At 43.5% G+C, this 27,051-nt stretch overlaps 1 protein-coding gene across 1 annotated transcript; it reads right to left on the bottom strand.

Annotated features, from left to right (window-relative positions):
• Nucleotides 1-5,782: 5,782 nt before the first annotated feature.
• LOC309409496 (uncharacterized protein) lies at nt 5,783-14,515 on the bottom strand (the record flags this gene model as incomplete). Its single annotated transcript, XM_082005655.1, has 10 exons — nt 5,783-5,943; nt 6,473-6,600; nt 7,249-7,301; nt 8,861-8,916; nt 9,206-9,321; nt 10,146-10,259; nt 10,756-10,824; nt 11,120-11,244; nt 11,762-11,896; nt 14,078-14,515. The coding sequence occupies 10 exons, from the start codon at nt 14,513-14,515 to the stop codon at nt 5,783-5,785; spliced, it is 1,395 nt and encodes a 464-aa protein (XP_081861781.1).
• Nucleotides 14,516-27,051: the final 12,536 nt, after the last annotated feature.

The following is a 27,051-nucleotide window of genomic DNA, read 5'->3' as shown; positions in this document are numbered from 1 at the left end:
AGACAAACAGATGACAATTAAAAAAACCCCTAAGAACCAAGAATATACTTCAAGCCAATGGGATGGGTACGAAAACTAAGGTCAGCTCTCAAGCAGAAGGAAGAAAAGGAGGCCATGGTGTTAGTTGAGGTTAGTTGAGGTTAGTTGACATCTCCCGGATGTGCCGGAGATGTCCCTGAATGCAGAAACCAAAGTCACCTGGTCACACACAAATGAACCTTGTTGAGTCCTGCCCACAAATACTATCAGAAAAGACAGTCTGTAGGGGTAAACTTCACTCACCCATGCCCCAGCCCTCCAGGGCTTGCACAGCCATGGGCTGCACCCAGACCCTCACTGTTGTCAACATCTACTTGCCAAGGCATCTGAGGGACCTCCTTCTGCAAATCCTATTTCCAACACCTATAACAACCAGAAGTCCCTCACCAGTCTCAGGTGTCGCAGGGGCTGTGACAAGGACTTCAGCCATGAACCGTTCCAGGTTTACTGTGCACAGGGCCATTTCTGAGTTACTTGGACCAAAGCATTTGGGGTCAGCGCTTAAGACATGCTGTCCCACGCACAGTGACCAAGCAATGTAGGAGCACGCTCCAGAAGAGCATGGCACTCCTACTTTCCCCTCTATATCTTTCCTGGAAAACATGATAAATATGTGAGCTAAGCTGCTGGGACATGTCAGATATGCATCTCCACCCCCCTGCTGTGGATTAAGAAAAAAAAGTAATTCACCACTCAGCATATTTGGAAAGTCTCTTGTGCACAGAGCAGACACCTCCAGACGTCTCCATCAGTGACGTTATTTATAAGGGGACCAAAGAGCTTGTTAGGCTAATTGCTCCTGGAGGGATTTAACTCTATCGAGAAAGCTTGAACAGGGCTCAACTGTTCCAGAGCATTAGCTGCCACTCCTCCCTTGGATTTACATCCCTCATAAAATTTTACGGCCAGATTAGAATGAACTTCATTTGCACTGTGTCTTTAGTAAGGGGTTTTTTGTGCTGAATAAAAGCAAAAATCAATGCTGTAACTAATTACAGCCTCAGCCAGGAAAGGAAAACACCTCCAAATGGGGAGGGAGGACCCAAAAAGCGCCTCAGAACAGAACCCTTTGGAGTCCCTGCTTCAGACACCTGAGCTCTGATCCGAAGTATATTAGGGGAGCAGCAACAGTAACAAAGCCACAGTTTAGGGAAGCGCAATTTTGGATGGAGAAAGACTGATGTGGCTTTTTATGGTAAACAAGAGGGAGCGTGAGGCAGCCAGGATTCCAGTAGATGGGAGAAGGGAGTGGGTGGTTATCAGTCATTTTGTCTGGAATGTCTTTGAGTCATTTGACGGCTGAGCTTGTTCTTATGGAGGGAAAAGCCTACTTTTGAAATAATTGGTTGCTTTGCAAAGATAATTCGGCCATATAGTGTGGGGTTTTTTTGATAAATTACAGAACTCCCTGGGTTACACTTTGCTTCACCAACTGGAAGGCGAGGACATAAATCCAAACAGAAAAAAGATTTTTTTTCTTCCTTTCCTTCTGCCAGTGAAATACAATGTCACTGAAAATGGCCTTTATATCTATACTATGAATACATGAAAGATTGCAAAAAGGACGGAGAATAAATGAGCCTAGTAAAATATTTACCATTCTAGACATCAGTAGCCAAGGCCAGATTGATGGGAAATGCTTAGTTTGGGGCTGTCAGCCTTTAAATGACCTCTTTACAAGTGCCTGAATCTTGAAATTCAACATGCATGTGAGCTCCAGTGGGACGTGCAAGTATTTCGTGCAAGTGTTTTGCCGTGTCAGGCACTGGCCCATTGACAGCAGCAGGAATTACAGGTGTTCAGTTCCTCCCAGACGTGCAAAACGCAGATGCTGGAAAGCAGCTCATCCCGACCAGGCTCCAGCTGCCTCCATGCCGGACGAGAGCGGATCATATGCTACATTTCACTTCTGGCCAGGACTTACCTCCATTTACTGCTTTTTTGCTCAGAATTAATGCTTTTGGGCTGCAGAAGCATTTCCCAAGATGGATTTTTCCACCGAGAAAGGAGCCGCAAGAGAAGGACCACTTCATATGGTCAAAGCGTGGGGCTTGGTAGATTTATTTTAAATTAAATAAGTTATTCCATGTGTCCTGGACACAAGCTCACTATAAACTAATTTGAAATCCAGGGAGAAAACCCCCGACAGTCTATTTTTCAGTCCTTCAAGCTGAAATACCGTACCAGTAGTTCATCACCTGGCAAATAAACCTGCCAGCTCAAAACTTTATTAATCATTTTCTGTACCCTGCTTGAACTTTTCCAAAGTGCTCTAATTCTCCATCCACTGGTACCAAAAGAAACAACACAAAAGGAGAGCGGTGAAGGCTACATCATCCTCCTCTGCCTCCTCCACTGCAGGAACGTGAACTTCCCAGACTGTGAGTCGGGGGAGATACCTGCCATTTGCCCCACTGCTCCCCTAATTGTAGCCCAGTTTCTGCGAGTCAGAAACAGCCAGACCAACAGCTTCCTTGATGGGATGGATTTTTAATTTTTGACCTGGATTGGGAATTTTTTTACAGCAATTTCTTTAACTATCATTCCAGAGTAATAATTAACAATTTTTCTCATTACCTACATGCGCCGACACCTCCAAAGACCTTGCTTGATTATGTGCCTGTATTCCTTCCAAATGTTAATGTTTTAGTCCTCAAGAAAAAAAAAAAAAGGAAAGAGATGACAAAAACTCCACAGAAAAAAAGGAACAGATGTTCCTGAGATCATAGCAAAACAAGCCACGTACTTAGTATGAACAAACTGTGATGTATAACATAGCTATTTTCCTAACCCTTCTAAAATTACCTGTGTGACTGATTTCTTATGTGTAAAAAGGGGCGTAAGGCCTTCACTTCTGTCAAAGTACCATTGTCTCGAGTGATTTAGAAGCTCCCTGTTTCAGTGCATTGAGACTTCCAGCGCACAGACAGATTTAAGACATCTTTAAATTTGTGTAAGACTCACAAGAATGTGTTTCTTAATACCACTGTAACTACAGAGTATTTATAGGAGAAGTCCAGCTAAACCCCAAAGCTCCGAATCAATGACCATCCCAAAAGAAATACAGTCGTAAATCAGCTTCCCACATACAGCTGACGGTTTGGGGTGCAAGGAGGGGCAGGGCACTCGCACCACAAATCTGTGCGTTCGTTGGGGTGCAGCTCACGGGCACAAATGCAGAACAGGGACAGCGTTAGTAATTAGGGAGTGGGAATCTCCACCCTACCGGACAGCTGCAGAAGAGACTGCTGATAAAATCAGCCTGTTACATCATATCAGACTGTTGCTTGCATCATCCCAGCCTTGTTCAGTAACGCACCCCAAATTTGATGACAGGCATTGCCGTGATATATATAGGCTGAATAATTTTACATTCATGCACCTATTCTGCATATAACACTCTTAAAGCAGTAAGTGTAAGAACTACCTCAGAAAGGAGAAAGTCTTCTTTAAAATCTATTAAAGTCTCCTCCAGTGACAACCTAAGCAGAGATTATAAATATAAATGTGTGTGTATATATATGCACCCAGATTCCACTACTTTCTTAAATGGGGTGGAGGTACTATTACAACATATCCTTGTGATGCATAGCATTGCTGCCTGGCATAAAGAACAAGGCATCTTTCCTTAATTCCTCCTGTCCAGGTCTTCCACGTAGTTTTTTTTTTCTTGACATATTGTTAAGTATGCTTAATTTTCAGTACTTAATGGCAAGATGCATCTAAGTAGGGAACACACTGTAGGTTACCTTGGGCCAGCAACTATCAGCGACTAACATGGGTGGTGTGATGAATATGGCATCTAAGTTGAAGTGAATGATGAGAAATTCAGATTGTCTTCTAAATCTGACTTCCAGGCCCTGGCTTCCCTTCAGACAAGGGAACAATATGTTTGGACTCGATGATCTTAAAGGTCTTTTCCAACCTTAATGATTCTGTGATTCTGTGTATCACTTATTTCATTGGCCATTAACGCTGTTGCTAAAGGACACCTCATTTAGATGCGCTTTCTCCTACGTCTTCCAGTTCAGCTCTCATACAGTCATTGACAAGACTATCAAATCAGTGTAGTTTCCCGTAATAGCTTTTTCCCATGTTTTAATGACTGTAACAACCAGAGGGTTCGGAAAGATAGAGCGTTTATTTCAAAAACGAATCTGAAAGAACAGAGGAAAGGCTAAATTGGGTCAGAGATTCACGTAGCCCAGTGTCCTGGTCTTCACGGTGGGGAGCAGCTGGCAGTTTAGGAAAAATACCAAAAGACAGAGCGTGGAGCGATCCCTCCTAGCGCACTCTTCCTGCAATCACCTGCTCAGAGGTTTCCTTTAAATTGCCTCCAGACCACCATGGTTAGCAACCGCCAAGAGCTGCGCAACTAAAAATCTTTCTCATTTCTCTCCAAATCCTTCTATACCCTCGACCTCCACAGCATCCTGTGACTATGAGTTCCACGCTCAAAACTGTGTTTTGCAGAGAATAACTTTTTTTGTTTTGAAAGCTGCCGCTTGCTAACATCGCTGGGACAAGCTTGCAAAGGCTCACAGGGAAGAGCCGTCGGTCGCAGGGCGCCAGGAGGAAAGGTGAGGTCCTTCAGCTTTTGAACCAAGCTGCAAATTCGGAACCAGCTGGGCGGCTTCGTCCCTGCAAGAAGAGCGGCAATGCTGAGTTGGCATTCTGCGGCGAAGGGAAGAACCAGGCACCCACCCTTGAATTTCTAACATGGTTTTGACTTGGAAGCAGATACAGGAGCCTACAGGAATTCTGTCAGCGTTGCCAAATTAAGCCTTCCTGGAGTGGATCTAGAAAGACCCAGGACTGTCCGGACTTGCAGAGGGTGCCTTGTTTGGGTTTTAGCGAAGACTTTCCATGCTGGGTCACCTCCTCCACCACGCAGGTTGTGACAGCCAGTGAAGCGAGTGGAGCAGGTACCTGGCAGCAGCTATAGGCCACGGCTTTCAAGTTCAACCAGCGGGCATTTGGAAGTTTAGTAGCCTATTTTATGTGCTTTAAATGTGTCTGGTTTTCAGAAGAAGCTGAGCTCTCAATCTCCTGAAAGTCATCTACAGCATTTCCCCTGACAGCCAAGAATTACTGTTTATTTTAAAAAGCAAACTAAATGTAAACAACCAAACTTGCCTTTTTTTTATGAGGGAAAAGACTCAACAGGGAAAAGGCTCCAGTAAAAGACTGATAATCATATGGCAGGAGAAACAGCAATTCATCGAGAAGCACAAATTTTGTCGATGTAATCCTTTCCCCTAAAAGAGGCATCCCTGTATTGATTTTCTGATCATTTATCTGTTCTCTGCTCTAGTGTGACAAGCACTTTTGTGAGCAAATTTCGCCCTGTAGACAGTTGGCCTGCTGTTTGGGGTAGAGGACTCATTGTTTCTATAATCTGAGAGATTGCCTGAATAGGACAGTCTCTAGAATGGACCATCCACCAACTCATAAACCTGGACTGAGACCTATCAAAAGAACCCTACATAAACGTATATAACAAACAACTGAACAAATACGCATGGCTTGTCTGCATGTATGAAGTGCTTGCACAATCATTCTTTTTCAAATAATCTATATTATGTTGTCAATTTAACAAACACATTAATCATTAAATGAACAACATTTCTTTACAGCAGATAAAAAATCTATGCATTTATACTCCAAATATCTATGGAGCTGTAGCCACATAGGTCAATATAGGAGGATGGGGATTCTTTACCTCTTCTTGCCTGTAATTATTTTACCTGTAATAAAATTCAACCAAGCCCCAGCCTTGCGTTAACCCATTTAGTTGGAAATCCGCAATGCACTCGTGGAAAACGCCGCTTCCAGTCAGGCCATTATACACCACCGGGCAAGCCTGCTTATCCAGCGTTGCAGAAACATCAAAGTACTTGCCACCTTTGATAAGAGTAAAAAGGGAAGAATGTCTCCAACCTTCAGTAGTATTTTATCTCAAAAATTCCCAAGATCTATTATTTTTCCATATGGTTTCTTCTTAAGCTTTTCTAAAGAGCAAAAGTTTTCCTGTCTGCTTTATAAATTAAGTAAAATCTTTGATCAAGCTGTATTCCCAGAGCAGCTGAACCCACCTCATATGTTTTGACACCCAAAAAAGTGAAAATCGTATCATTTATCGGGATTAGCATAAGCGAAAGTCACCACAAAGAGAAACTGCAACTCTCCCTCTGATACAGCTGCCTGTGGACATGATCCTGCAGTGGACACACACCCCGGTTTCACCGATGACACCACACACATATGACAACTTAAACACAGGAGTAAATCTCCCAGGGTGTAAGACAATGCATTTAGCTTTCACATTTGCTCCAAGGATCACACAGAATTTCACTGAATAGTCTTTCCTCCACTAAATTAACTGCATGCCAAAAAGCTGAAAGCAGATCTAGGCGGGCTACGTTCAGCTTACCAGCAGTAAAACCGACTCCATATTCCTCCTTGATAACACCATCACCAGCCATCTCAGCCAGCGAGGCATCGGACCGCTCGACGCCAGCCTTCCTCCCGTCGGGGAAAAAGACGTAGCCTACAGCGAGGCTGAGGGGGGAAGAAATGGAGCAGAATTAAAGTTCAGCGAAAACACAAATGGACCAGCACGCTGGCCTTCCAGGGGAGCTCAATGCTGAGCACAGCCTTCATCCCGGGAAAGCAGCAGGAACAAATAAAAGAGGTTATATTGTGGGATGTTGCAAACGCTGAGCAGGGCAAGCCACGCGTGCAGGAAAGATGAGTCTTGCAGGATGGGTTGTGGTGGGCAGGTGGGACAGGCAGGCCACTGGGTCCCACTTGCTCAGAGGGCCATGAACGCTGGTCTTTAGGCTTCTGGATGCAGAAAGCGCCAGTCAGCAAGGCAGGGCTCCCTGCGCAACGCCCCGTCACAGACGGACTCGCCTTCTGCAACAGCTGGAAATGCTCACTTTGTACCTCTAAACCACCCAGACAGCCAGGCAGCTGCCTCAGCCAAACGGCAGCTGAATGGGAAGGAAGTAACTGAAGGCAAAAGCCGTCCTTGTGACTAATTGCAAATGGAAAACTGGGCGGAGGGAGTGGAAGGCAAGAGGGTGTGGATGGAAATCGGGCTGTACAGGTTCAAAACAAGAACGTGCATATAGGCGTCCTGCAGAGCAGCTTCTGCCACCTTTAAGACCTATGTTTTCAGCAGCATAAACTTCCTTGGTTACTTACTTAGTTGTGGTAGCTGGCATGTTAATAACTGTTAAATGTGCCGCAGTCCCATCCTGTAAGGGAGCGATAAAGAAAAAGCAGTCGAATTTGTGGGGACTCACTTGCATTGATCATAAACTGACTTGACAAAGACGACACTGGATACAACTCAAATTATGCAGCGTGCTATGAATTTAAACTTTTAAATCTTCTCAATACATCTTCCATGAAAATCTGGGTGCAAATGAGAGCCCAAGAATATAAACCAGACACATTAAGGACAAATTAAGGACAAATTAAGGACAAATTAAGGACATTAAGGACAACAGATACAAGAGGAGCAGAGAAACAATACATGCAGAGATGTCAGCTAGCCATGTTCAGAACTGATGGGCAACCTATCAAAGCTGGCTTTGTTTTGACCAGACATCTCTTCTAACCTGTATTATTCTATGCCTATTCTATGCCTGAGAGCAGCATACAGGAAAAACATTAAATAAAGAAGGAACTGGAATCTCATGTTTTTATTCGTTTCTCTTCCATCCTTGAGTCTGAATCCCTTCATGTTCCACTTGGGCTGCTCTACAGCAAACAGAGGCCTATGCTGTGATGTTATATATGTACAGATGCTCAGGGTGCGAGGACTCCAAACTTCAATCAACGATAAACTTTAGTTCCTTCTTAACTAACAGTCGGATGGCTTTTAATTAGGAGAGGAAGAACCACAGTTATTTTGAGTCCTGAATAATTATGAAGAAAAGGGAGAGGTCGCTGCCTGATTATAGACGTTACAGTGCAAAAGCAGAGTCTTATTAAAAGGAACACAGGCATATGTTAAATCACAGCAGCTACTGGATCGGCACGTATGTGGGATTTTGCAAGGTGTGTTTTTGTGCTGGCCAACACATATCCAGGAAAAGAACTTTTATTCCGGATTCAGTCTTAACTCCTGTAATGCTGCCTGCAGCAGAGAGTTCAGATTTCTTTACGCCTGCGTTGCCAAAGGAAATGCCTTTCCAGGAGCATCTGCTGGGGTTGCATGCCAGCTTGTAACGCCAGCATTCAGCATTTCCCCAGGCTGTGTGCTCCCAGCAGCCACAGCACAACCACGATGGCAAAGCAGAGATTAATGCTGAGCAGAGGCAGAAATATTTGCTGACTGCTGTCCTGAAGGCTTAGGATGCCTTCAAACACCTCGGGCTCTCAATCAGTGTGAATCAGCACTGCATCAACTCCACTGAGTGATGGGTATTTGCAGCACCTGAGAATCTGTCCTGTAAAGCTGCCTATCTAGTGATTCTTAAAGGTCCTTTCCAACCTAGTGATTCTGTGATTCTGTGATCTATTTTTTTAGATATCTAATATTTAAAAAGCCAAAACAAACAGTTTCAAGTTACCAAAACAATTTTTGGTTCAACCAGCATAGCAAAATCTCAGTTTTCAGACACACATCTCTGCTTTTGAGAGCTGCTCCCCACACTGATACGTGCTAACGATGGCACCAGTTAGCACTTCTGATTGCACACCGTGCATGCTCCCAGTGCCTTACTTCTGGATACTTAAGTATGACTGTCAAGTTCAGAAACACCTCCAATTTCATGGTTAAGTAGCACATTGCCACCTTAATACCTACTTCAAAGTGTGCCAAAATCATGACGTAACGGTAAATCTCAGACCAGTTCCGGATACCTGCAAAAAAGAACAAAATCCCCAACCTGAAGTTCACCATTGCTGGAAAATGTGAACTAATGGTACCTGACTTGACAGGAACTTTGGATGAAGAAATATCCAGTAATTGGTAACATGGTAAGCATATGCATGGCCGCAAAACAGTAATGGTATTTCCTCTGAAATGTCTTAACTTCCTGCCCAGTCATTAAATTAGTTATTTTTAAAGATAATCTTTAGTCCCACAGTCCTGCCACTACCAGCTATAGCGAAGGCAGCCAAGCGAGTGAGTTGTTCCTGGTGCTGTTACCATACGAGTGGCTCCGAACACCTTTGAGGGAAAGTCTGGTTTTCTCATGATTTTCTATTTCAATTTCTCCAACAGACAGGCCCCACTGCTCATGTCGGAAATGTTGTTCCCTTTGTCTGGAAGAAAGAAAAGAGTGAATAGACACAAACTCAGGCAAAATCAGTAAGTCTCCTATTCAAGCAGCCTCAATGCTAATCTGATGGATTTATATCCCAAAATGAAGGTGAGATTTCAGAGCATCTGGGTCATGGCTATGCCAGATTTTACACATTAGCAACCACTTTTACATTTCCCAGTTATTGCTACATGAGACATCTGAGAATGAAACAACAGCAAATTCCCACCGGAACAGACTACAAAAATGCCATTTGTTTGAGAAAATGCTGTACCAAAGAGTTGCTGCTTAGAAGTCAGCAGGTATCACCAAAGACAACACGCTATTGGTATACATATTTTCTTGTATTTAGATAACACGCTATTGATACTCATATTTTCTTCTCGCGTTTTCAGCTCTCCAAAGCTTGTGTAGTAATTAAAACACCCACTTTAGCTCTTCTTTCACATGATTACATTCGATCCTTCGCTTAGATATACCCGCACCATTGACTTTGGAAGCGGCCTAAATCGGGCTGTTGGCAATGAAAACAGACAAAATAAGAAATATTCCTAATGCTCAAGGTTTTACAGAACAAAACTGTGGGCAGGTCCCTCCACCCACATATTAGGAAGACCCCGCTTGTGTGCAGGATGCTCCTTAGAGGTTGCCAGGTTTGGTGCGGTACCGAAACCAGGAGACATCTGACAGGAGCCATGTCCTTTATTAGCTCACTTCAAATTAAACCCACCTTCTAAAATCACCTAAAACAACACATGACAGACCCTGAAGAGATCTGTAGAAAAATTACTATTAACCCCAGAAGAAATTAATCTCTTCTCTTACTTTTTGACCCTCTGGAAGAACTCGATGGTCCACGGTTCCTGGGCAAAAGCACGTGCAAACGTGCTGGGGTGACTGTCAACACCGAAGTTAAAGACTTCTGTAAAGTTCTCCCAACTAGGAAAAGAGGGGGGGAAATAAAAGACATTATTAGCTTTCAGGTCATTCCAGGCCAAGTCGTGCACTTGCGACTCTGACAGTGGCAACCTTTGCATTTTACCATTATCGGAAAATTCTGGTTTTCGTCATTTTAAATCTGTTACTACTTTTCAAGGAAGCAAACCAAAGGAAACCGAGAAGAGCAACACTGGCCTGCAAGAGCCAACAGATTACCTAGGAAGGGAAGCTGGCAGGGCAGAGCTGCAGGAGAGAGCATGCTGCTTTCTCTCAAGGAGTCTGCTCCGAGGTACAAATGCAGCATTCCTCCAGAAATGTTGCACTACTTTGACAGCAAATCATGTTTTATCAGACAAATAGAGTCCATAAACAGAAAGAGAAAGCAGAGGCAAGGGCTTCATGTGTTACTTTGTGCACATGACACTTGGAAAGCAGTAACCAAATCTCTAACCGTGAACTCACTATACATCCCAAAGCAAATGTGAAACACTCTTACTGGAAAGAGAATTTAACTGGTACAAGTTCGCCTTCCTCTTCACTCCACTGCTGTCGGTAGGGTCCTTTTCTGTAAGGCAAAGCACTATAATTTTGTATCACAAAAATTAACAAACAGCAAAATGTTTCTTACGTGTTTGGCAATGGATGCAATAGGAGACACTGCAGAAGAATGACGCTATTGTGTGCTAAGGTAGAATAGTAATACTATATATTACTGGCTGTATTTTCATTCCGTAAAAATCAATGCATGCTATTGTTACCAAACAGTTTTTGGTTCAAGTCGGTTAAATATATTTCCAGAGAGTGCTCAAAAAGCTTTGGTCTTAGGTGTAGATAAATGGAACTACAGAGTGCTGCAATACCTGAGTAATCCGTCAAAGCTTATTTTCCAGCGTGTTTGGGGCTCCAAGTATTCAATAGTTAGCCCTCCTCCACTCCAAATCTCTTCAGATTCATCACTCACCATCATGTTTGGATGTTGTGGGTGCTAAAAAGACATTTCAGGAAAACTTTTGCTTAATTCAGTTGTGAGGATGCAACATGGGTAAACTCCCTGCTCTGATGGCCTTCTGCAGGAGGAACATTTGGTTGAATTGGTTGAATTTCTACCTTGCTTTCTGGTAAGCAGATAACTAGAGCGGGAAAATTGCATCTAAAACACCTGAGTTATAAGTTAACACATTATTGTTTCAGATAATACAACTGAATAACTTGTGTGAAGGGAGTTCACCGCAAGAGCTCAGCTCCTTACGTCGAGCTTACAGCCAAGTTGATGCAGGGCTTTGGGGGTAAATTTATTTTTAGATTGAATTTGATGAAACCCCAAAATGATTTAAATTTCTTATGCTTGCAGACATGCCTTTACACACAGCACTGATGTCTTACTGTTAGGATGTCAATGTAGTGAAGGTGCAGAGAACATTAATTTTTGCTTGGGATCGTAACATGGGTTCAAGACAGGAGTTGAGACTGCTCTTGAATGTCATCCCACATCCATCACTTACTTCAAACTCTCCTATTCCATCCACCCTCAGGAAGAGCCACATCTCACAGATCCCATCAGGACGTTTTGCAAGACGAGCGATCACAAAGGTCTTGTTGGTCTCTGCGAAGCCGGTGAAGTAAACCGAGTCAAGCGCCTAGGAAAAGGGAAATGGATTTCAGCTCCAGCTGGAGGCAGGAAAGGAGGGGGAGAAGGTGAATAATTCTTTGTTTTCCGTCGGTTTCTTCTCAGGAACCAAATTTTACTTTCACTTTTTATATTTAATAGGAGGCACCCCAGCGAACAGTCAGAGAGTTTTGCTAGCAGCAGTGAAGCCTCGTTTGTGAGACAGGACAGTCCATGGGCTCAGAAGATGGCCGAGATCCACAACATTTAGTCAATCTGGCGTACAGTAATCACATCGTTCATTGCCACAAAAGCATTTTTCTTTTCTTGTTTGCCCATACCCTCATCCGGGCAGATGCAGAAAGCAAAGAGGGAGCAGATGAGAAGCCATTTTAGAGAGGGAACATAATTATTTCATGATAGCCACGGACTAGGTAAAATATTATCCTGAATTACGATGATTATTTTGCAACAAGAAGTTCCCTTGACCAAAATCCTTATGAAATGTGGCCTCAAAAAGAGTGTCTGTGAGGACGAAATTGAGCCACAAACATGCTTTTTCCCCAGCTAGCTCCAAATTGTATATAGGACAACTTATACGTAGGGGAAACATATAAGTGAAAAAGAAACAGGAAGAGAAAGTCATAGGAAACCCGGCACTTTACCAACATGATGAGCAGTCGGGCTGGCATAGGGCCAGTTAACATCTCAAATCTTAAAAGCTATTATGAACAGAAGTCCACAAGTTCAAATTCAGATATATATGTTCACATATTTGTGCAGAACCCACTCAAAGGGAAGTTTTAAAAGCTGGAACGTGGAAATTAAGATTTATGTATGCATTTTTGGGCATGGATGATGTTCTGCTGATGAAATATTATCCATTGTAAAATGCCAAAAAATACTAAAATCAGATGATTGCTGCTCTTATGCATACAGGTAAGGGGGCATTTTGAGGGCACAAAGTCTGGAAATACACACAGAACGAGCCTACTGGACGCCCATGCAAAAATTCAGAGACATAATTTCTGGAAGGATTTTCCAGATCTGTTTTTAGACCTCGCTCGTAAGCATTGCTCCAGTGCCGCTGCTTGGAGGAGCAGAGAGGAAATCACAGACCCCTTGGCTGTTATCTCAAACCACCCTGCATGTCAGTTTGATTTGGAAGATGGTGTCACTCCTGCCCTATCAAATTCGGTTGAGATTGGCAAAACACTTCCAAATGCTCCAAGCAGCAGCTTAATTAGCAGAAAGGAAAAGCTAGAGAAAACAGCTTCTTTTTTTTAATGTCTAAGCAGAAGCCTCGATACATTTGTTAAATAATATGACTTCAGGATTCCCAGAAGGCTCCAGGAAATGGTCGCAAGAAGTTGATTTTTCAGGAAAATGACTTAGGATTCAAAATCTCAGCTGGCATCTGCAAGCTGAATCTTGATGAGGCAAGGAAAACCGAGAGAAATCCTGTCTCATCAGCCTTTCCGCTTCCCCCTCTCACCAAATAATACAGCAAAGCGCACCCAAATCTTCCTGTTAGGCACAGTGAGTATTTTGACAGGATGGTGCATGAAACGTGGGCAAGGTACAGGTTGTAGATAGAGGGTTTATTATTTATTAAGCAGATAAGAACACCTGGAAAATTAGATTCAATTCACTGAAGTGCGCTAAAATAAAATGCTGCTGTGTCCCACAGCGTAACTGCTTTTTCCCATCGACACCAGCTGGCCTGGTTAGAGGTCACCCTTCTCGCTGGCAGGAGCAGCCAAGGTGACATCCCCAACCTGCCCTCCCAGGGGTGTGCTGAAGGAGGGGGCAAAGCATGCGGGTCCCAAGGCTTCAGGGGTTGGGCGGTGGGGCTTGCCAGGCACCGGGATGCAGGGGAAGGGAGTGCCTGAGGGATGCAGGTCCCAGGGGGTGCGAGGTGCTGGGGTGCCGGGGATGCAGAAGGGTGCGGGTCCTCAAGGGATGGGGATTCTGCAGATGGGGGTGGTGTGGGTCCGGGGGGGTATGGGTCCAAGGGGAATGGGTGTTGTGGGGGAACGTTGGGTGCCAGGGGTTGGGGGTCCCAGGGACTCAGGGGCGTGGATGCTGGGGATGGGGGGACAGGGTAGTGCCAAGGGTGCCGGGAGATGGGGTGCTAGGGATGGGGGAGACAGGGCTGCCAGGGAAGGGGGTCCCAGGACCGGGGGTGCCAGGGGCGCGGCGGGACACTCACGTGGGGGTCGGGGCGGAGCGGGCGCGGCCGCCGTGGCTCGGCGAGCCCTCCGCCCAGCGCCCGCTGCCTCCAGGCGCCGTGGAAGAGCAGGAGGCAGCCCAGGGCCCAGCGCTTCAGCGGCACCCAGGCGCCGGCGGCGGCCGCCCGCCGCGCCCCGAGCAGCGCCAGCAGCGCCGCCGCCAGCAGCGCCGCCAGCCCCAGCATGGCGGAGCCGAGCGCGGGGCCGAGCGCGGGGCGCGGAGCTGGGCGCTGGCCCCGGCCGCCGCCAGACCCCGCCTCGGGGCCGCTCCCCGCGGTGTCCCGGGCCCGGCCGCGGTCATTTCCGCGCGGGGCTTGTCCCGGCACGCTGAGCTCACTCGGGGAAGTCGCATTTGCTCCTTTTAAATTTTTTTTTTTTTTTTTTTTAATTTTCAAATCTTTTCTCCCGAGAAACGCCATCGCGGGGCGCCTTTCGCCCGGCTGTATGGAAGCGCTGAAAGGGAAGCTCAGGCCGTTGCCCCGGAGAGGCACAGCCAAGTTTCTAGGAAATCCTCCGGGTTAAGTGTTGTGGTGGGCGAGAGGTGGGTTTTGGGGTCTGCTCCCCGGGGAGGATGAGGACGATGTCGGCCGCTCTTCCCCGAGGCTGACGGCTGTGGCAGTTGGGGTGTAGGTTCCTCACCCCGTTTTACTGGGCTCCCGGCGCAGGTGGGCCCTTCGCTGGCTCCCGCTGCCAGCTCAGTCCACGGGCAGGGAGAAGGCTTGGCAGCCTATTTCATCCAAGGCACCAAAAAAAAAAAAATTTAAAAATCGCAGAAGGCATCCTTTCAGCGTCACTTGTAGGTAACCATTCTAGAAACTGTATTTTTGAAGGCTTTTGGCTGGCTGCACAATAGATCTTTTTATTCCTTTTGCAATTAGCAAGCATTTAGTCCATTTCCCTACGCTAAAATAAAACCCAGCCCCTCAGGAGTGGCTGAAGCGTGGCTGGTGTCGCTTGGAGAACGGTGGGGCTCTCAGAACCCGTGCTTTCTTTTGCCTTCTGAGCGTTGCGACTCCCTGTTAGCTCTACAGACTTCTCAGCAGACTTCTGTTCCTTGAAAAAGCATTTATTGTACATTTTTATGCCTTCTCTCAATTGTACCTCAATTTGGTTTTATAACCACCTCTGCTGTGGTTTGTGTTTAACGGATCAGTGCTTATGGTTATTTCGATTTTCTTCTTTGAATGCAACTTATTTTTAATAAACTCCTTAGCTCTGCTGCTTCTTTTTGCCCTTTGTCTAGTCTTTTCTGATACTGATGTCCACTCACTCTGCCTCTATGATCATGTTTCTATCTATCCTCCAAAAACCTTTAATGTCTTGGATGTTCCTTTTACCTTCTTCTTAAAAAGCTTCCTTAATTTTTACACACTTCCCCCTTTTCTGAGACCAGGCACAACTGTTCTGGATTGCTTTATTGCTATCCACAGACCACATCAAATCAAAAGTAGAAGGGCAGGAACTACATAGCAGAAGGCACCGGAGATTAAGACAACGAGGCTCAGAAATTTATTTCTGTAAATCACCATTGCTTCAGTTAGTAATGAAGGAGCATATCTTAAAGTTAACCGCATAGAGTAGGCAGAGAGCCAGAGAGATAATAAGGTTATTTTCTTACTTCAGATCCTGTCGTAGAGGGACTGAAAACGTTATAAAAATAGGAGATGTGTCAAAATGTTATCACCCTGCATCTGCAGCACAGCAGAGATGGTTCAGTCCAGAGAAAGGCTGCAAAGGGATTACGAAAAACAGCTTTTATTTTTAGTTAAAATTTAAACACAGTATTGACACAATATCCAGTGGGGAAGGATCCACAAAATGACAAACCGTTGGGACTTTACAAACATGCGCATAATTAAACCCTCAGCAGCACTAGTCTGCTTGAGATGTGAGTGCCTGTGGCAAATTACAGGTTCTTGTAAGCTCTTCCTTTTTTTCCTAATGCAATCCACGAGCAGGTTTACTGCCCTTTGCCAAACTGTTGGGAGTCCTTATACAAATCATTAGAATTTCAGCATTTACACTTCTGAGGGCAGGATAAATGGGGCATGAATATTTCATATGTTCCTCTGATATGTGAGGTATTTAAAAATTCCCATAGCCTAAACAACACATTGGTGAAGGTACTGTAGCTCTCTCTATAGAATCTATAACAGAGATAAGCTCCGTTCCTTCCTACAAGGCCAGGAAGCATGGAAACAATTTGCTTCGTGCAGCATTACATTTCAACATTGCTTAGGTAATTTGTTTGAGGACTTGGAGTTATCTCTGGCAAACAATTTACCTTGGCAATACTGTTTGCTGTGGAAATGGGTTCCAAAACAGCAGGACTCGCAGAAGAACCAAAGTCCTGACATGTCTGGTAATGTTTTTAGCATGGCAAAAAACAACGCTGTGCATATTAAAACAAGTCTAAGATCTGCTCCACAGGCTTAGCAAAAATGTGGGGAGGAAAACATTCAACTGATTTGTTTTTAAGTTTGGGAGGAAATGAGGAACCTGCGACTGATGCATGGTGCTAAAAATACAGAGAACAAAGCATGTTGAATTTAAGAAATTCTGGTTAGCATAAATTTGCTAACTGGCTCTTAAGCATCTGCAATATTGACCATTGAACTTCTTGTGGCGTAGTGAACATTTTAAACAGCACTGCTTCTTTTAAAGCCAGCTGCCTGGAAATTGCTACATTAGGACTGTATTCCATCAGAAAAAATACTTCGGCACCCTCAGAAGTCAAGGGCCTGCAAAATCAGATTAAGTGTAGCTCTGAGGTCCCAACTGGTTCTCAAGATCTTTGCACTGCAGTGAGCACTGACTGTATTTGCTGTGCAAGGCTATCCAGGCTCTCTAGCAGTGTTTGAACAGAAATCAAAGCCAAAAAGAAAAAAAATACAGCATGACCTCTCCTCCTCAGAGTGCTGCAAATGAAACTGGATTTTCCGAACCACATCCAGAAGCAATGGCTAGACTCACATCTGTAGTATGAGACTCAGACATGCCTGTACTTTTAGAAAGCTCAGATCTGGGAGCGAACTTCCTGGCTTCAGCCTATATTTAAGTTACATGTCATTATATGTTTCTTTAAAAAGTTGTCAGGTAACTGCCTTGTCCATACACCTTTTCTCCCTGCATTTGCATCTGGAGATAGGCTGTTTGCCAGTGTCATATGGCCAGTACGACTAATGCTATTTAAGCTGCCCTCGGGGCTGCAGAAATAAGTGATGCACCATCCAGTGGACGAAAGCACTAGTTACACGGTGTTGACAAGTTATTAAACATCAGTTCCTCCAAAATCGATAACCTCCCGGGAGTGACAACATGCAAAGTCCTGTCTAGTTGATATTGCTAAAAAAACCCCCAACACAGTACCTAACTTTGTTCAAACTTCTGGGTAACAGTCAAGAGATCAGCCATCCTGAGATAAAAGCACAAGGAAGGCAACGTGTTTCGGTTTTCTCAAGACTTAAGCTCACTATAATCAGCACTGCACCCCCATAAGTATGTACTCCCCAAAACAGGCTTTTCTTAATTTTGTTTTTATTCCCGGATAAATGGCATATTAGTTATATTAAAGGAAAACATGGAGGGAGAAGGATGTTTTAGAAAAAGATCACCTCCCATGATTTTGTGTCTATAGATGTTTACATAATTTCATTGGAATAGCAGAGAGATTGGCATTGACTAACTAATTTCTTCCAGTGTGTGAAACCCAGCTGTTGGAAAATAGAAGACTACACACAAAAACAAACTATTCTGAAGTCCGTAATATTTCATCAGAGAAGCAGAAGGAAATCCAAAAAAAAAAAAAAAGAAGTAGAAACACACACACACAGACATGCGGGCAGCGGTATTTTATTGTACTTACTGACATTCACAACCCCTTACGCACTTGCTGCCCGTGCCCCACTAGATGGTGTTCATGCTACAAGAAAAAAACAGGATGCCGAAGCGTGCCCGAGCTGTCATAATTTCTGTTTGTCATCCCTCAGCTTTTTTATGTGTTTTAAATGTGTCATCAGCTCACACACTGCAAGGCTTGCTATTCTGCATCTCACTTTTAAAGCTATTGGGTATATGTTTTTCCTAATAGGCAGCGGAACATTCTGAATGCGTGTCATGCAGTAGTATTTCCATATAAGTTTGTCTAATTTAACTACCAATGTTGAAGCCTAGATTGACAAAATTCAGTAAACGGCCACAGAACAGGCTCTTGACTTAGGTGCCAAATCACCCTCCTGAGTCTCCCTGAAGTAACGAGGGACCATCATGAAATGAAAACGTGTGCAGACGTAAAGCAAAACCCCTTCATGGGAGAACGGAAGTAAAAGCCACGGGACCCGCACCGAGCGGTCGCAGGTGCCGGTAAACGTGCCGCTGCTGCTGGACTGCAACGCTGCTGGCGGTGAAGAGCCCGAAGGGATGGAGGCAGGACTGCGCCTCGGGCGTCCGCCCGCCCAGGGCAGCAGGGCCGCAATGGCTTCGGGCAGGCCCGGGGCTGTGCCCTGCCTAACGGCCCGGGCGCTGCCTGGGGAGCGTGGGGCAGAGGCCGCCCTCTCAGCAGGCCCCGTATCTTCACTCTGCCATCGCCTGTGACCGAGGCGTCACCTCAGGAGCCTACGAATCCGATTTTATCCTTAAATCATGATTCTTTTAAAATATGAGAGGAAAAACGTCTACCTGCAGCGGCCGGAGGGGGTATGGATACCGGGTGCATGCGAGCGCCCGCCTCGGGCCCTCAGGCGAGGCGGTGCTCGGCGCTGCACAGTGCCCAGCACGCATGCGCACCGCCGGACCGCAGCCCCGGCCGGACAGTCGGCGCCAAGGACGTCCCGCTCAGGGCGCGCATGCGCACAGCGGGCTGTGCCCCCCCCGCCCCCGTTCGTGGGCGCCTGCGCAGCACGCCCAGGGGCCAGCCTCGCCCGGCGCGGCGCCTGCGCAGTGCGGGTCGCCCGGCTTCCGCCTCCTGCGGCGCTGCCCTTCCCGCTTCCGGGAGTCCTCGGCTCCGCGGAGCGCCCGGCGACGGGCACGGTGGCGGCGACGGCGGTCCAGCGGCGGGGGCTCGGCCCCGGCTCGCCCCACCGCGTCGCCGGCACGGCGCCAGCCGCAGCTCTGAGGGCAGCGGGGCCGCCGCCGCTGAGGTAAATCCATTCCCATTCCCTCCCCGGGCCACTTTCCCCTCACGGAGCCGGTTCCTCTCTGAGCGCCCACCGCCGCTTCCCCGGGCCTGGCCGCCGCGGGCCTTCCCTGCACTCCCCCCGGCCCTCGCGGAGGCCCGGCGCCGTGGGGAAGGAGCGTGGTGGCCCGGTGAAGCCCCGACGAAGGACGAACGGGGAAGGTTAGCGGGGACCAGCCTCTTCTCCCGGGGCAGGTCGGGCTGAGGGCCGGGCGCCCCGTCGGTCTCCGTCCCTGCCGGTGTTTGGTTTGAGTTCCTAGGTCTTGGCTGTGCTCCTGTCTCTTTTCGGGTTATTTAAAAAGCCACAAAAATCATCTGTCAGAAGCCATGGAAACATGTGCATGGAAGTGCCCCTGTGCCCCAGCCCAGGTGTGTTGTCGAATCTCAGCTGCCGCCGGGGGAAGCTGACAGGGAGGGAACAGCAGCCATTTGACACGCTATGCTCTTCAGTAGTGTCCTAGCCCTTGCTGCAGGGAGTTTTGCTGATTTATGTGGTGCTAGTCTTCCTGATTTCCAGGAGGGAAGAACAGCGCTTGCAGGAAGTGGGAATGCACATAGTTCCCACTCTGAAAAATGAGAGGGAATCACGTGTGTGATCTGTGCTGTCAAAAACAGGAGTGGGAAATCACTGGCTATTTTCTATCCTACATATACAGTTGTATAATAGTATCAGGATGCTGAATTACGGTGATGTAACTGTTTGCTTTGCTGAAGACATAATTAGGTTGAAGTCACTGTGACTGTTCACATTAACAGACTTAAATTAGATCTGTTGAAGTGGATGCTGGCTGACTGAAAATTTACAGATAAAGTAGAGCTGTGCTGATTCATTAGTAGATGAAACTGATGTAAAATTTTAGTGGTTTTAGATTAGAGGTAAATAGCTGAAAGCTCTGTGGCTAAAAGAAACTGATAATACTTTTTTATCTCTCTGAAACTTCCTTAGTTTTGCTCAAACATGGTATATTTTGTCAGAGATATATATCTGATGGATTTCTTTTTTATGGCTTTTATGAAGACATAGAACTCTTAAGGAAGGTAAATTCATAGAATTCTGCAGTAGTCGAAAGGCTGAAGAAGAAGAAGAATATAGAGGAAATGTGAGGCTTTATATGTGTCTGATATGAGGAACAATTGAAACAAGGGCTTTAACACTTCTTTAGTTGATATTGAAAATTGCTAGTGAAAGTAGTTCAGCTTTGATCTATGGCATTACTTTTTAGAACCTGGAAGGAAGAATCATATGTGCATATGGGTATAATAACTGACAGAATAATGTGCTTGCCAGTCTGATACCGCAGTGCAATCGGTAAATATGATACCCAAGCTGTCCGCAGTTGGGTATGAGGATATAGTATTGATAAATGCAAAGATTAGAATTAAAAATTGTACTCTAAATAGAATGTGATGCATCCAGTTGCCATTGGCAAAGGAGTAAAACTTCTAGTTTCCACATAACAATACTGATACTTGTTTAAGCACCTAGCATTCTGGACTCTAATCCAAATTTGAGTTTTTGGTCCCATTCCAAAATAGGTAAGGTACAAAGCCCAGCCATTTCTCACGTAGATTGTGTTCGTGTGCTTCCCTCAGGTGAAGGTTGTTCTTTAATCCAGAAGAGTTCTATCCTATGTATCAGATAGTGTGTTTCTTTGCTGGGCATCAGAGCCTCATGAAATACATTTGCTTTGACTTCCGGATCTGTGGGGGGAAAAATCTGTTGTTGAAAAGATACCCTGCTGAATGTCTTGGATGTTATTTTCATGCTTATGGAAAAGTGACTTGGTATCACAGATCTATTGGGTTTATTGCTGATAGCAAAGCTTTTTAATGCATTTTATAAATATGTGTTCTGAAGACATGTATAGTTTTTTTCTTTCATTGTGCATAACTTGTTTTACGCTGAATTCTCATTGCTGGGTTTTGAGGATATTTATAAAGATGCTACCAGCCTAAAGGTGTAAGTAATTAGATGATGAGCCTCCCAGTAAGATATCCATACTTTTGCTTAAGTACTTTTTCTATATACTCTTTTTCTGAGATTATTTAGAAGAAGCTTTTCAGAGTTGAAAAGAAACACCACCTTTGTCATCCTATGGTCTGGCACTTCTTGTTCAGTAAGAGACTGGCATAAGGAGAATCATTACAATAGCTTAAAACATGACTCTGCTAAATACGTACTTACTGAAGATTGTCTATTGAATTTGTTGCCAGGTGTCTGTATGTAAACAGCATCACAGTAGTTACCTGTTTCCACTGTAAAGTGTCACTGTGTGCCTGCAGTAGAGCAGATATGGCTCAGAAGGGCTACAAGGCATAAAGAGGAAATTCATGAGACAAATACGGTACAAAATATATTAAGTTAAACGAAAAGCAACAAGGATTTAGAGAGATGATGAGCTATGTCACTGAGCGTATGGGATAGATTTGGGGATGAGTTGATAATAACGCTTTGGGGTTGTATCATGGGTTGCCATCACAAGCTATTTCAGCTGCTTTTTTCCAGAGTTGTGTGGACTGTTACCTATGTCCCAGATTGTTGAAATCGGGCATTTCTCTTTGTAATTACAGATGGCAACAGTTGAGTCTGTCAGGACTAAATTGGGGTTGTAGCTGATGGACAGGTTCTTCTGAATACCTGCTACTCTTGCAGTTCTTACACGGGTTACAGCTGCTGAGAAAGTTCAACCCTGAATCCCTCGTACCTAGCAGAGTTTCCTTGTACAGAGCTCAGCTGTTGCTGGGGCTGAGCTAAAGGGTTTTCAGTGCAGTCACTGGTTGATGTAGTTATTGGAGTAGTTTTATTTGTTTGCTTTGAGGCCGTTTGCTAGACCAGCCACTGAGAAGTCGTCAAAATAAGCCACAGTCACTTAGTGGCTTTGCAGTTTGGATTGCATGTATCTGTAATAAAAAGTAGGTTACTCACCTAAATTAGGTGTGATTATGTCTAGACATTACCTGATGGATATTCTTCTGTCAGCAATGAATGGTCCAAATTGCCCATGGAATTGGATGCAATAGTAGGTGTGCCTATTTGGTTTACTTAAAATTTTTGCATTTTACACTTTGCAGTCTTTTAATGTACTATACAGTCTTTTAATGAGACTACAGTTCTGTGACTTTGATTTGCCATCAATGCTGTGCTTTCTAGGTGGGATTTAAATCCACCGTATGTAGACACTGTGGGATTATTATTCTAGTGTGCAATATCTGTTAGTGCCTCTACAACTATTGGCTTATCAGTACGCAATCAGAAATGTTGAAATAAAGGCATTTTCTTTACTGCCTTGTAACTGAAATATGAGGAATCTTAGGAACTTTTCCCTTGTATAACTTGGAGGAAAAAGCCACCAAAAAAGGTTCAGGCTTTGACAACTGATGAATTTTTAACCTGTATATAAATTCTTATCTGTATATCTGTTAAAAAAAAAACAATAAAAATAAAATTTTTTTCCTACAACAATGTTTTTCCTTTCTTCCTCAAAAAATAGCAGGGAAACAGACTGTGCTTAACCCTGCAGTGCCCTTTTTGTTTAACTGACAGCGCAGGGGCCTCATGATACAGCAGTTGCATTGGATCATTCATCTTGCTAATGCCCTTTGTAACCTTCTTCCAATAAACTTAGAGAAGGGATATTTGCTGTTCCAGTGGATCTTCTTTAGCCCCAGTGTAAAACTAAAAACATCTTAGGCACAGCCATTTTACAAGACCATCTTTCAGTGATCATGAGTTTGTAATGTAGCTTCATCAAAAGTGTTTTTTTTTTTTATTCCAATAATATATCTGAATTTTGGGCCTACATTTTGTTAGCAATGAGGTGCAGGTCAGATGAGGTATTCTCAGCCTCAGAATTTCAAGTAACACCTGAGAGTGGAATGGCATCCGTTTAGGTTAAATATAATCACCTGTGCAAACAGATGACATTTTCCATGAAACATTGAATAATTTCATGTTATCCTCCAGTGCTAGATAAAGATTTATCTCGAAATCAAAGCTCAAGATCAGAATAAAAACTATTGCTTGGCATGTTAGAGGTTGAAGTGTCATGCTTTGTCCTGGAGGTTTGTACTTTAAGTGTACAACAAAGACTCAATGTAAATTTGGTTAGGACACGCATTGAAGTGAATAAACTGATAGTCTAGTGTAAAGCTGTGAGCATCTCAGTGGGGATGCTTAGCTCTTCATAAAGTCTAAGTGCTTTTCAAACATTGATCCTCTTCCCTTTGAAGGGGACCAAGGTGGGAGGTAATGGTGTAGGCAGCATACAGGAGCAGGGGAGGGAGAAATCGCATGAGAATGACTAAATGTATTATTTTTGCAAAAGCTTAACTGTGGTGGCACTTCCATGTAAACAAATAACTGATGAGGCTACAGTAAACACTGAAATTTTGCACAGAATTGCATTTAGGATTAGGGAACTGATGGAACAAATGATGTCTTTCTCTTGTCAATGAATTGTCTGTTAAGAATTTTTAATGATTACTCTGACTTTAATATTTCACCTGCAGAGGCTTAGCGTGTCTTCTGTTGCTTGTCATCTTCGACTCGGAGAATGAGTGTGGGTGACATCGCAAATTAATGTGATACACTCAACCTGTCGTCTTTTTATGTGTTCCTACTTAGCTTTCACAAAATGCCATGTCAATGACAACTTAATGATTGTGGATTTCACAATATTATGAAAACTTGTTTAACAAAAGTGTAAAAACTTATTATAAAGCAAAACTGAAAGCTATCAGTAGCTTCAGGCAGTTATGTGTGCATAAATAAACATTTGCATTACCTTTTAGGCTTGCAATAGAATATATGAGTTTGTTTAAATAAGACAAGAGGCTTCTCATTTTCAGAGGAAGTCTACATTGGTATAATTCCCCTTGAATTGGGAAAAATTGAAAATGTGTACTGAAGAGCTCCATCGGTAATGTTGTATTTGGAATGTTTTTTTGTATCAAGCTAGTTTCAGAAGCTTTTTTGTAGAAGTAAGTGGCTGCATATTTTCTATAGCTGTTAAATGTCAGAATCCTTGCATTACTCTCAAAATACTTTAATTTAAATTAACCTTGTGAATTAAAGGGTAAAGCTTCCATGTCACAAACCTTGTTATTTTAAATACTAGAAAATAAGGCAACTGAAGAAATAAACCTAGGTACTTCTTAAGCCAACTTTCATCAGACATAAATTCGAAATTCCTACTCCAAGCTGTTAATTTTATCCTGTACTATATAAAACAAAGTGACAAAAAAAATCTTCCTTGATTACGCGTTGGGGATTTAATTGCCAGGCAGATGTTACAGTTTGCAGCAGGAGCACTGGGTGGGAGAATGGCAGCGGCAGTCAATGTTGTTGCACAGAACAGGGGTCCCGAGTTAATTTGCCAGAAACCAGCACAGCAGCGGTGTCTGTGCAGCATGCATGTGGTCACTAGCTTTTCCAGTCAGAAATTCGGGCACACACCTCTTCTGTTCTCTTCCCCAAATAGACATCTAACTCAAGGTTTTGTGCTGCAGTCCTGCTCCAAATGCCATAAGGTGCTTTCCAAAATTAAGCTGCTGAAATTTTCAAGCTTTGAAAAGTATGAGCTTTTCCAAATAAAATGTGTTGTTCCTCCTCTTCTTTCGTTATGGAAAAGGTAACCTTCTACACTCTTAAAACTCCCAGTGCTCTCATACTTTGCACAGTCTGTGCTGGATTTGAGTATTACTTGTAAAAGGGAAGGAATGTGATTCTTCAGTCCTTATACTAACTTGTATGTTGTTAAGTCGTATGGTAATTATTTGTCTGTATGGTGGAATTCTAGCAAGGAGAACTTTCTAAGTGCATATTCCCTTTGGCATAGTTGTGAGCCATTTTCTTTTACATACAGATTCTGGAATGAGTAGCTTCTTAATTTTTAGATTTGCCATAGCTTGGTCTAATAATTAGAGTTAAAACATTGTTTTCCTATCTTATCTCACAGTTGTAAAAATAATGGTGGGCATGCATGTTTCCCACGAATAACCTGCTACCAAAAAACTTGCTGTAAGCTCTGAAGACAAGTAGAATTATTAGGTTTTTTGCATAGTCTCTCTCTTAGTCATACAGGAGTGGCAAATGGGAAAATAAGTAGGTATCTGACTACATTAGTTTGTAATGCTAAAATCTGGATATCCACCTAATCTTTAAAAAAATTAACAAGGCAAATGTTACTCGAAACACTGTTTTTTAGTTTGTTCTTTATGATAGCTTAATCTAAAAGTTTTTTTCCTCTTGGTCAGAAGCTTGCTTGCTGTAAGTATATGCAGCATGTTTCAAAGTACTGCTATCCTATTAGTTGCGCTTAACATTATTTTCCTGATGAAGCAAGAGTGCTTTTACTAATGAGTTTGATGATCTCTTTTCAGATTACATCAGATATGACTATGTGAATAGCCTAGGATAGCCAAAAGGAAGGACACGATGTCAGAATAACATACAAAACATTTGTGAGGTATGTGTTTTTTTCTGTAGTGCTAAAAAATGTCTTGCTTGTCTTTAATACAGTTAAACTAAATGGGTAATTTTGTGCCGTTTTATTTGCATGCTGAAGGAGTTGTTTGTCATGATATACACAAATATTGATTTATTTTTTTTCAGAATCTTGATGTCTGTTCTGCTTTAAGATAACTTGCTGATTTGCGCAGCTGAAAACTTGCCTTGATTGAAAAATAATTGCACATTTCTTCCTCTGATGTATTGTTTCCTAGCTGTATGGAATTCTAAATTTCTGTGGTGTAGGAATCTTCAGAATTGGGAGGTTGGTTTTGGTTCATTGGTTCCTCTCAGACACTTCAAAACATCTGTGCTGCAGGAGGTTTTGAAGGAGGGGGTGTTTCTAAACAGTCCTTTGGTTAAAAAAAAAAAAAAAGGAAAAAATTGTTCCAAATTACTATTTATTGATTTATTAAACAAAAAGATAAATTTGGAGGCAAAAAAGAATACTAAAAAAATAGAAAAACGCTACTACTTTTGCCATTGCAAACTTGATTGAATTTATACTAAATTTGAGTTAAGAAAACCAGAATTTGCCAATGAAAAAGTATTTTGACAAAATACTAACATGTGAATGCACTGTATTTGACTGTTTCTGCAGTACTGTCACTTAGCCTTTTATTAGAAGTTTGGCTCTTTAGAGCATTTGTTGGGTATTTTGTGTCTGTGATAACTTTGCTTGACTGTCAGCTTTTCATACGCTTCAAGACTTAGTTGAAAGTTTATGTACGTACTTTTTTGTGGCTCTTTTTTTGAAAGAGAAACGTTAGAAAAGAACGTTTTTTAGAAGTTTTATATGCCCATTTTTGATGAAATAATAGCTGGTTTGCCTAGTTATCTTCATGTTCCAGCTGCTAATTATGCAGTCTTCATGAAACTTGGCTTTTCTTTTACAAGTATTGACCACAAGGAGTGGTTGGTGTCCCAACATGCTACTGAAATTAATTGGCATAGATTGTAATTTTAACAGTAAACATTTAGAAAGATCAGAATAACTTCAGGTAGCTGAAAAGAGCTTAGTAAGCCTTACTTACCCAGGTTAAGTTTGAATTGCTTTTAAGGGAGATGTATTTTATTCTTTTTTAAGGTATTTTTCTAGCATGTGGCTACCCTCATCCACACGGCTTAAGAGCCGCATTCTGGTAAGAAAGGTGACTTTTGTGTAAAAAATACCAAACCAAAAACCCCTAATGTGTGGGCAGAAAACACAGCGTAACTACAAGAAATTGCGCATTGTTAGCAACTAGATCCAAGCACCAGAGCTGTATTGCAGT

This window comes from Phaethon aethereus, assembly GCF_964289735.1.
Source record: "Phaethon aethereus genome assembly, chromosome: 13".
NCBI classification, from domain to species: domain Eukaryota; kingdom Metazoa; phylum Chordata; class Aves; order Phaethontiformes; family Phaethontidae; genus Phaethon; species Phaethon aethereus.
This window is presented reverse-complemented; position numbering and strand designations above follow the sequence as displayed.